Here is a 12,504-nt window from a genome sequence, read left to right as displayed (position 1 = left end):
GTCGCGTCGGTTATTGATATCGCTTGAGGCACTGTGCTTCCTGTGAAGATGGAATTACTGGGTCCAATTACTTCATGGCGATGCATCATACCCGTCAACTTAGGTGTACCGACGTAAGCAGATTTTATGTGAATACAGAAATACACGATCTGATTGAAATTTCAGATCTAGAAACGATTGCGTCTATTCTTTCCAGGGTATTGTAGTACACGTTACAATGTACATACATATGCAGTAAATATTGCAAAAGCCAATTTTTAATCGTTAATTCTTCTAGATAAAATATGAAACGTACAAGATCACGAATATAGATTCACAAAATAGTAAAAGTTATCGTCCAGTAAATATTCATAGGTACAGTTGTTAAATTATTATTCGAATGTGTCTCATATGTGTAATAACTTTTTATTATATAAATAATTAATCTAATAAAATACTTCTAGCAAATAAACGTTTTACAAAATTTATTTTCCATACAGATACTTGATGTAAGTTGAATTTTGTTTTACAGGTATAGAGACAAAGTTTGCGGGTTCCAGTTGTAACGATCTTGTAACTTCTGATGGTGCTGGTTCTACAATAATTAGCGGCCATTTCGATCAGAGAATTAGATTTTGGGACACCAGAGCCGAGTCCAGTTCGAATGATATTTTATTGGAAGGGAAAGTGACGTCGTTAGATTTATCTCGCGGTAAGTTTCCTTTTCAGACACTTTGTATAACTTTTCCATTCCTGTCATGGAGTTATCACCTCTAATTCCTGAAGTTGTTTCTACGAAGCGAACGTCGTTGTTATTGGTAACGCTTTGTCGGTGATTATTTTGCTATTAATTAGTCACCGAAAAGATATATCATATTTTTTCTGAATTATGCACATCAAACATTTACAAGGTTTCTAAAAATACCCAAACATCATTATTTAACGCTATAAATACGTAATTCGAGTGTAAATATTCGAGTGATTATCTTATATAAGCTTAAATTTGTAAAAAAGACTCACGAATAAAATCCAAGAAAGGTTAGAGGCATCTATTTTATCTAAACAATGTTTAAAATACTTTGTCATAAATTACTTTAAAAGAAATTTAAAATTAATAAAGAAACTGTGACAATTCTGTTGCAAAAACTTCTTAATTTTAGAATTGACAATGATTCTTATAAATTTGGAATATTGAAATTACTTGATTGGTAAAAAGCTACAAGCAATCATGCATAATTGATTTTGACTAAATGTAAAATGTTCTAAAGAAACCAAGTGCGGTTACAATTTCAGTTGAGGGAACACTTGAGAATTGTCTGTTCTATGAACACTGAACACTCTATGATGACATTTGAAATATTCATATCCAGAAACATCTGTTAGGTTGTCATACTTATTAAAGAATTCTTTGGGAATATGCAGCTCGCGTTTCATTAATTTCGGCAAAAGCGAGAATAGAACACGAATGAAACGATATTGCCAGAGACTGTAGAATTCTGCTCGATTACATCGCGCCAGTTTAATGGTTTTCCTTTATCATTCAACGTAATACATTATGTATACTTCCATTAAAGTATAATGTACCATTTCTTAGGAAATGTGGCCGGTAGATTCACAATGAAACCTTTCTCGAACGCCTCCCCATAAGATTTATGCGTCTCGAAAAGGAATTATTTACTTAGCATCTCAGTGCATTTCAAGCCGTAGTAAACGTATTTTTTCCTCTCCTTACGTACTTCTTCTTTTTGTCGCCATTAGAATAATAGAGCAACACCGCGGAAACTTCACCACGGCATGAAGTAAATGCAATCAGAACATAATCAGCGATTATGTTTATTCAAACAGAATAGACAAGCTGTTGTATTGCTAACCGTATTAGCACAACCAATTTAACTTTAACATTAACGACATGCAAATTCAAATAGCGGCACCTGCTTGTTTCCAGATGCAAATTACCTTCTGAGCTGTGTCAGAGACGATACGTTAAAACTCATTGATTTACGAATGAAGAAGATCATTGGATCATTTAGGTGAGTATAATTTTATTATGAATCTATTTAACATTACACGACTTACAAAGTGAGATGCAGAAGTAGAGAAACGGGCCTGTTACATGATCGATTTTGTACAATTTTATATAATTTGAGCTATCAAGACTCGAACCAAAGCATCTTCAGTTAAATATATTTTAAATTTGTTATTCGGTTTCATAGAATTTCAAAGATTTTAATGTTTGATTCCTTTTACGTTTCATTGGTAACTATTCAATTTAATAGTTATGTGCAAAGTAATGTAGTATCGTACTTACACTAATATCTAATAACACAAATACATTTCAACAAACATTTAATTTCGATAAAATCGTTGCATTAAAGTATCTTTCCGAATGAAACAGGAAATTAATTACGTGCGTTACTTTATTTTTCAGTGCTGATGGGTTTAAAGTCGGCTTTGATTGGACGAGAGCAACTTTCAGTCCAGATGGCCAATACATAGCGGTTGGTTCTTCGGATGGATCTGTTTTCATTTGGTCAGTCACTACCAATATGATTGAAACTGTGCTGAAAAACCATTCGTAAGTAACTTTCCTACATAATTACTAATGCTTAATCAATGCTACTAACTCAAATCTAGTCCCATCTTTTTTTAATTCATCATTTGAAATTATTTAATATTATTACGCTGTAAAATACTTCAATTATATTATTCATAACTGTTACAAAATCAATAATATACAATTAAATACAATAACTTCAAAGTAACAGAATATTTAATGATTTTATGTGGTACTGTTGGATTTTTAAGTAAAATAAAATCTTTCAATTAATAATTCATGAACTACAGTGATATATATGTTCAGTCAAATTTACAATCTTGTTATGAAAATTTAGGTGATTGAAATTTATGGGAATATGTAAAACACTCTTTTTTCTCACTGTTTATACTATGTACTCATTATTTATACTTGTATTACGAATATTAAAATGGTGGATATTCGTTTGTCAGAAAATTTGTTAATTAAACTCACTTATCATACGTAATAGAATATTTAATAAGTATTTTTCACTCTGTATTGTGTGAATATATGAATTATTTGGAGGACACCTTCATAAACTTTAGAACTAGTTTTGTATCTTTTTTCTGTAATATTAGAATATACTAAAAACTGAAATTATAAGTCAGTATCATTGAGAATATTAGTATTCTGTATCAATCCCATATTGATTACAACCATTCATATCAAATCGCGTAATCAGAAATGAACCTAATTGAATCATACAAGTACGTATGTAGTAACCAAACACAGACCTGAAGCAACGATTGGTGATTCATGCTACCAATTCAAACTGTACGGTATAATCACTTACATTAATTTCATTGTGTTTGGTTTAATCGAATGAACTTAGGTTTACGATTAATCGTACCAACCGTGTTTCTACACGATCTTATTCATTACTCTAATTACCGTTTCCTGTATAAGATAGATAACTGTTTCAAAAGCTTATCTCGAAGAAAAATTCATAAATTTTCATATTATCGGTACAAAAAGTTAATTCGGCAACGACAACTAAATGACTACTTTCAGTCTTGAGTTATTTGGATAATTATTATTAAACTAGTATTATAAAATATAGGTAGTATTATATACACCATTCCTCTTTTTAAATGAAATATTTCATAATTTATTTCCAACTATTAGATATAGTAAGGGAATATTAAAAATATTAATATTTATTAATTCTTAGGTACTGAATCATTTTTGTATTTATTACTTGCATAATATTCTTAGCACAAACTACATATTTTTAACACGTGTTTGAATATCAATAGTTTTAGAAGATTGGTTCCTCGCAAAAAATTAATTCGCTCTTAGGAAGAAGTTAAACATATATAATAGCAGGATCCTCAACCATTAAACTCTAATTTCCAACAGTAGCTTGCATAAAAATTAACACTAAATGGGTGATACAGCGTAATATATTTTAAGTGGTACGATTTTGGTAAGTCTACTCTATGTAGCACCCAATTTATGGTTGTAATAAAGACAACTTGAAGATGCTAGAAACTACATTCTGGAAGCAGAAAACTCGTAAATCGCCTCCATACGTTATTTAAACATACTAGGAAATAATCGCGCGTTTATTTTACGGGAAGCCATGCACTGGTATCGATACCGTTACACAATTTGCTGCTAAAATTATTGTCGATCGATCGGTTCTACTAAACCAGTCCTTAAGCTGTGGACCTTCGCAAATTACGTCTGAATTTTCCACCATTTTTTACACTGTTGACTCATAACTATTTAGATTAAATTTTATTCAATGTTCTAAATTAATTGCCCATTAGTATTCTAAGAAGTGGATGTAGTACCAAAGCTGTAAACTCTACATGACAGAAAGTCATGAACTTATTAGATCTAATATCTTGAATCTGTAACTGCATAAGAATCGAAGGATTCGGCGCAAGAGCCTTTATTTTCTTTTTTATTTTTTCTTTTTTTTGCAAAGATTGGATTTCCGTGTAGTAGTAATTCTAACTACATATATCCCGCATTGCTAATTACAAAACTAAGACACCTCTGATTATCGAGATAATGTAGTTTCTCAGATGTAAAAATCACTTAGTTCCTAAAATGCAGCATCAGTGATTTATGTTTTCCAAATTTTCGCCTAAAAAAGTTCGGCTATCTTTTTATTGTCTATAGAGAAGATGTGTACATAATATTAGATAAAAACAAAATTAGAAGATGTTTCTTCATTAGCAAAAAAACATGTACCGAAAAATGACTTATGATGTCCAAATCTTAGTCCAAATTTAAATCCACAAACTGATACAGATAGTAAATGAATATTACGTATATTGAATTTATAATCTTCGTTATTTATATGGTTCTTGATAAATAAACCTGCATTTAGAGATTTTCATTTATCTATTCTTAATTTCGATGCAAGAAACTGACAACTCCACTGAAGAAGAAGAAATTCTATTGAAGCTGTCACTACTAGTCACACTATCTCTCGTGAAAAATGTGTTACTAATATAATCTTTACACGTTTAAACAATTTTTACAGGAGAACTTACTGTTAGCTAGACAGTTGATACTGTGAAGTTTCCGATAGTGGAGTTGACCGGTTCTCGCTCCGAGCACTTCAATTGGAAATTTTAGATTGGTTTCATAATTCTGTTATGAGACGCAGAGTATTTGAATAAGCAAGCCTTAAAATCACATTAACGTTCAACTAAAAATCATTTTTACGTAATCATTCTATTCGAAGCTATCAAGGCCTGTATATAGCATCATTCTTCAGCTCCTTTTCATTGTCTTTTTCTCATTTTTCTCTGACGGCTCTGATCGTCCTGACTCGAATGCGCGCTAAGCTTGCGTGCAGAATCACCAAACCGTTCATAATTGTTGCAAGCACCTTCCAGTGCTTTGCATACGTATCGCCGATGAGAGAAATTGTGTATGTATGTTCTTTAGTCCAGAGCATACACGTTCGAACGCGTACATCCCCTAACCTTCGCCTAGTAAAGTGGAAAGACGCAGAAAAATATCTCGGCGTGACCCGATTTCCTTCTCCAACTTCTCTACTTACATGTATATCTGTGGACACTCCCCGCCCATTTTACGTTAGACCCTCTGTGCACATAGTATTTTTATATATTATTATATGTATATGTATATACGTATACACACATACACACATATATATATGGGGGATACATCGCGATATCGCAAATTTATACGGTAGCTTGGTAGCCAGCAACTTCTTCAAGCCACCGTGTCGGCTCCCGCAATTCAAACTGTCGCATCGAACGAACATTCATTTTTCGTATAATAAAATATGCGTGATAAGGGAGTCACCGTACCACAATTTGTACGTGAGATTGAAAACAAAAAAGGTGTTGTATAAAATATAGGAGGTGTGCGTTAATTATTTATCAAATAATGACATATTGTGATCGCAATGCAAGTATTTGCATTTGTACCCTTATTTTTCAATGAAGTAGTTTTCTATCATGTTCTTTCATGTTTACGTATATATGAATAAGTATATGTATACTTGAACATAATCGAAATCGATATGTGAAGGTTATAATAGATACAATGGTGTGCGAATACTTTTTGTAGCCATTCTATTATAATTGTATAGACGAATATTATTGATAAAATATCAGCTTTTTGCTTTTACACAAAGTTATCGACAATATTATTAAATTTGCAATTGCGTTTCGTAAATATGCTTTGTTTTTCAATAGATTTAATAGCGCAAATACTACAAGAAACTTTTAACTTGCTCAGATTTCAATGAATTATACTTATAGTCTAAAACATAGCTTGATCGCAATTAAATAATCCACTCCAGGAAATTCTCCTTTCGTGATCCTCCTGTCCATTGCCATTATGTCTTTGCTTTTTCTGTTGGTCTATTAAACAGGTTCGATCTAAAAAATTATAAACAATCTCCGCTGATATCGTAACATCATCCACCACATATCCTGCAATCCTTACATGTAACATCGAGACAAAGTCACGATAAGGAAGAGGAAAGGGGACTATGAGAAAAACGAAAGCGGACTATCCGCTTCTTCTTCAGTGGTGGCGCGCATGTGTGATCGTTTTCACTCGAATTTCACGGTGGATATATCGCGAGGCCCGTTCTACAATTATCCGTTCCTTCCTTCCCCTTTCTTAGTCGTTGACCGCTTCGTCCTCGGCCTCCTCGAGCTTCCCAAGGACGCTACGAGATCTTCGGTGGTGGTTTCTATGGGAGAGCCCAGCGGGCGGTTGTGTAGTCCGGCGTGCACCTAAGTACCGGTCGTATCGAAAAATAGCTTAAGTACCAGTCACGTAGAAGCTGGTCCAGTGAGTTGGTCTGCGTGCGTGATTTTGCCGGTGTATGCGCACGTTTCACTGTTATTACTTTCACTATAGACGAAGCGCGGCCGCGGCTGGGGTCGGTCGAAGCGTCATCTTTCGTCGTCATTTCTCCTCCAGTCGTCCTCATCACCTTCGTTCTCTGTCGTATTCTCCTCCCTCCGCTTTTTCTCTCATGATCGTCGGACGTACGAAGCTGGATCGTGTAATTCATACGTTGTGGCGCGTACTCGCGCGCTCAGGAATCCCCGGCACTAACTTAATAAGCGCCTCGCCCTTTTACAATCGCCTCCCGCCTCCTTCGTCCGCGTCGAAGCTTCGCGTACGCTCCGCAAAGATTCTACAATCCTGTATTTAATGCGCGCTCTCGATAGTCAGATACACGTAGCCGTATCTATCACGGATAACGCGTGAGATTCGGCCGTTTCGCGAAATCCTATAACACGCAAACCATCCTTGCAATGGATATGTAACTGCATGTTAGATTCAAAGTTAACAGATTACTGCGAGTGATACTCTTCTTATTTGTCGGCTATCTGGCTTGCCTCGCCGAGATAGGAAAAATACCAAGCGAACCAGTCCTGATAAAAGACCAAGGGGTTATGGTTAGATATAAAACCTTTCCTTCGTTATTCAAGACTGCCTCCTGTGTTCTCGCTGAACGTTCTACTTCTTAGTATGTAGCCTAGTTTGGAAAAGAAACGTTCGCGTTTATAGCAGTTGTTATTTTGGAATGCTTGATGCTGTTTAGGATAAATATAATATTTTTCTGTGAATTTTATACTCTGGAATTAACATTTATTTAGTTTCGTTATCTAATCTGTTAATTAATTTTCCAATATTTATTATTGAGTTTGGTTTTTATATATTTTCTGGGAAATTTTTCTGGGAAATTTATCTATATTTTTTAATTCATTATTTAAAATCTTTACCTATAAAACGATATCCTTTGTAACTACGAAATTATCTTTACTGAGAAGATAATAATAAAAGATCAACGTAATATTATTTTCTGTTCCATAAGAGATATATTTAAAGCAGTGCTGTACAAGATTTACTCGAGTAAAACAAGCTTTAGAAGAGTAAAACGAGCTTTCTCGATTTCGCTTTCCTTGTCAAGGAAATCGAGAAGGTAGTCGGGCAACCCTCGGGCATCTTATTCAAATCTCGTAGATCTTAAAATATAATGAGTTATTCTTAAAGTTATGAAATTAAAGCATCGATTGTTGGTAATTCCTGATGAAGAAAAGTTCAGTTATTGAATATAGGATATATTATGCAGAATGATGTAACGTCATAAAGGAGAAAAACGTGTAAAGTGTCACGGTAGTAAAATATTCAGATGTAGAGGGAAAAAAGCTACATAAAATACCCTGTATAAGAATTTAAAAGATCATGAGTTTTTGTTAAGGTACTTTTGTAATTGAAAACTTCCTTGATATATACCGAGACTGTTTTCATTAATAATTAAGCGTTTTATATAATTAATTATAGTATAGTACAATCTTCGATTTTCTCGACATTAATAAATAATTCTACTTGCATCTTTTGATCCAATACAATTTTCGTGCATAGTATTATTAATAGGACTTTCTGCTTTAAATTAAGTAATTTATGAACTATAAAGCGATGTAATAAATACAGTATAAGTCGACGCCAATAATGTTCTTCTAATTAAATTCGTATCATAACTTACTACCTCACTACATACCTCGCTATTAATAAAGAGTTATATGCATGTTTGTAATTTAATCAAATTAAATCGCGTATAATTTCCTATAATGATCGAAATGAAGAATTCAAACAAATTAGTACCTAATCTCTCACAATCATTCTCATTTATCTTTTAATTATCGAATTCTGTCAGAATACATTCACTGTTACGTCAATAAAATCTGACACGTAAAAAGTTCTTGAAAAAAAGAAAAAGACCAATAGCCGCGTTCCCGTTTGATCGAAATTTTTTCTATCCGATAATCAATGATCTAAAATTGATAACATCCTTATTTACATTTCAAATAAAGCAACTCGCTTAGGCGCGGCTAACACGCGGTTTATGATAACTGGTTCCATCGAAGAAAAATCGCATCGATCGCGTAGCTAAGGACGCGCTAACGCAAAGTATAGATAAGCAAAATAACTCGAAACGTCGTTAACTCGAGCAGCCAGAATGCGGAAAATGGAAGGATGTGCTCAAACCAAGGCACAATGGTTTTCCCACGTGCACGAAGAGCAGCGGGAATAAAGGCTATCATTCCGCCGCGAAGCCAGCGATACCTTGATTTGTGTAACTTGTTATTAATAAATAAGTGCGTAGCCAGGCGTGGTAACAGCACGGGTTATTATTCTTTTCAGCGGTAACTGACAAGTAACAGCATCTCATAAACATTACTGCGCCATATTTCAGTCACGCACGCATTTATGGCGATTTTGTCTTGTACTTTACGAGTAGATGGCTCACCGCGATAGTTAGAGGGTATAACTGGACCCCTAAGGAAGTAGTTCGATTAGTGTATTTCATGGGTTTTTGCAAGTATTTCGTGTCTTCTTTCTTATATTCTTGCAACAACCTGCGTCGCGTGTATTGGTATCAACCACGGTCCTTCGACTACAAAGATGGGACACTTTTACCTATTTTTATCGTTTATACCTGTAAACAATACGTGTTTATGGTAATCCTTTGCAGCTCTTGGTTAAATTTTGTACTCTTTCTTTAAAGAGGGACTATTATTGTTTCATAGTGGCTTGTTAATCGTAAGATTTTAGAATAAAGGATAAGTAACAAATACTTATCGGCTTTGGCATGAAACGCCAGAAACACCTCTTATAACAGCTAATGAATCATGATAGATTACATACACATTTGTCATTGGAATTCTAAAGCGTGGATTGCCAACTAAAACTAGTACCAGAAGCGATAAATCAAGTGAAAATATTTAATACCAAACGATGTTAAAATATCTCGTGAAATATTTCTAATACATAAATGTCCACACGTGTAAGAAGAGTAGATGAATATAAAGTAAATAATTCCTATCTCAATCTTTGCCAGCAACATTATCTGAAGATTTACTTTATACCTCTACCGTTATTATTGCCAAAGGCTATGGTTTTGTATATTTACAACGCATTCGTGAGTACATTTCGCATATACCCACTGAAAATGATAAAATGAACTATTTACTGTAAGCAGTGCGATATGGAATGATATAATGCTAGTAACCACACCTTTATAGCACGTTAATAACTATTTTTCATTTTTAATGCGTTATTTGAAATTAACTCGTAACTAGTAAGCGGGGTCTATCAGAATCTAGCAGCTTTAACGTTTGTAATAATCGGGAAAATAATTGTCATACCTTGTTGTACATATATAGTAACAGCTGCTATTAAACAGTGCATAACATAAATAGTTTCTAAAGCAAGTAAAAGAACAGCCTGTGGTTCTTATGATATTATATAGAACACAATGCAATGATTATTGTTTCTATAATAAAGAAACAAATGGAAAAAGAAATACCTGTGCATTTTGCTTATACCATTAATATCAATTATTAAATATTAAAAATTCATGAAAGATTTTATAAATGCAGGTATATCATTTTGAACATTTAATAAAATACTTCTCATCCGAGAATATATTTATTTTTATATCATTCACTTCCATTTGAAAAAAACGTTTTTCGCAACAACTGCTTACATATACAGAATAAAAGCAGTCTCAGATAAATAAAGAGAAGTTAATATCTCATTTCACTCAAAATAAACGAAGAAGATACTAGAAGAAGGAACGAAGAAGAAATGAAGAAGACCTAACCTCCACAGCAGAAAAATTCTACTTAAATATACCAGTCAATAATTCATCCTGAAATATTCGAATAAATCCGCGATTACAAGGATAAAACAAAATCGTAAGTGGTAAACGATAAATCAACGGAAGACGAAAATTAGGTGCTTCCATACATAAACTGGCTTCATGATAAGTGGAGAAATCTAAGTAGCGATTTCGAGATTCTTGCAAGTTATATCGCTGGGATAACCTGATATTTTTCGTTCCAGCAAGCCATGCATACCATACTTCAACTACGAATGCCTAAAAAAAAGTATGTATATAATATATTATCCTAGCACACGCAGCAGCGAGTAATTACAAAGTTAAACGTTATAGACTATGCATCAAGGTAACTAAAAACTTGAGACTGCTTTAATATACGGTGGCTGGAATGAATTTAACAAATTGCAAAAATTTCCTAATAAGGCAAAGTCAAGATTCTAGTTGATACCGTTTCTGGAAACTTGTCCACTTTCAGACAGTACTCTCTGATTGGTAGGTAGAGGTTGCGATCAACAGTTTAATATTAGACCACGTATTAATCGAGTACCCCTAGCCACGCCGAAATTATTGGGTCTTCCTAATTATACAGATATAATATACCACCGGACACCTAAATACCGTGAGCCGCCTTAACGCTCATTGCTCTCTTATTCAACCGCTGGTCCTTTAATAAGCGTGCTGCCGATAATGCTGAAAGTCGCGGTAGCGAGACGGGGCAATGATTTATGGCGATGGTTTACGACCGTGCCGAGTAAATATTTACAGATGTCGTAAACTCAACAACAGTAATTAGTTGATGTATTCATAAATTTCTCCGATCGATTATTATTATGCTTCTTTGTGAAATATGACGATGTCCAGTGATCATTGTAACGCTGTTGTTACAAAAGTAGGTATTTCCTTATCCAGATGGTTAGCTTGATTCGTGAAGTTAGTTCTTCGAATGGCGCATATTTTATCGTTCCGTTTATCGACAGTTCCCGAGTAATTGTAAGTAAGGAATCAATATCACCAAGGAATTAAACACAGCCGTCAGTGAATACGGCGACCAAAAGGCGTAATGAATACTCAGCGATTCTTCCTTCAGGACAGTGAAGAGGGAAGATAGACGGTAAACATGTCGGATGAAGAAAAAAAGGATTACATTATATTGGCTGAATGTGTCGATACGTGTACCGTACACGTGTATCCTAACCGTTTGAATCAGCCAGGAAAGCAATCTTCCTGGCATTCCCTGATGAGTATCAGACGGATTTCATTGTCGCCCAGCGTAACGAAGCATCGTCAGAGATCAATTGCCCCGTAACACTCTTTTCGCTTAACTCGATTTCGTTTCTGGGGCAATGATCGGCCAGTCCGGCACGATATTATGTCATTTATCTTCGTCGTATCTTCGGAAAGGCAAGCACCGGTGAGCTCTTTATCTGTTTTTCCCATTCCTAGGTCCCTTCGTGCCAGGAGCTGGCAGCTGGTACGGATATACATGTCAGTTCAACCTCGTACCTTCTCTTCCACCCCCGTTCCTTCGTATTTCCCTCCCTTTCGTACCCTTAACAATCTTCCCTTTTCCTTTTTGCTCGTTATATTTTTCTATTGATGATCAGTTTTCGATAAAACCTCTCTATCAACCGCGTATAGATCTTTTCTCTTGCGGTTACTGGCATCAGTTTAATATTTTTTAAATAGGTCGTTGCGCATCTTCCATAACGTGGTCGTATTTGTGATTAGAGATTTTAGGCCATTGTGTGACAATAAACTTTACAGGAGAAGATGTGGTGGATGTCTGGGATTTGTGGATGTCGATGTCTCT

General features: G+C 34.5%; 1 protein-coding gene across 3 annotated transcripts in view; it reads left to right on the top strand.

Annotated features, from left to right (window-relative positions):
- Positions 1-12,504, top strand: part of LOC100749628 (autophagy-related protein 16-1) — a 608,083-nt gene that overhangs the window by 578,313 nt on the left and 17,266 nt on the right. For all 3 annotated transcript variants that reach the window (XM_024364655.2, XM_003486176.4, XM_033318636.1), the window contains 3 exons: positions 512-691; positions 1,925-2,009; positions 2,408-2,554. In XM_024364655.2, coding sequence (XP_024220423.1) covers positions 512-691; positions 1,925-2,009; positions 2,408-2,554 — 412 coding nt within the window. The remainder of the gene's footprint in view (positions 1-511; positions 692-1,924; positions 2,010-2,407; positions 2,555-12,504) is intronic.

The sequence above is a fragment of the Bombus impatiens genome, unplaced genomic scaffold (assembly GCF_000188095.3).
Source record: "Bombus impatiens unplaced genomic scaffold, BIMP_2.2 scf_0102, whole genome shotgun sequence".
NCBI lineage: Eukaryota > Metazoa > Arthropoda > Insecta > Hymenoptera > Apidae > Bombus > Bombus impatiens.
Note: the sequence above shows the minus strand (reverse complement) of the source record. Positions and strands in the feature narration are given on the sequence as shown.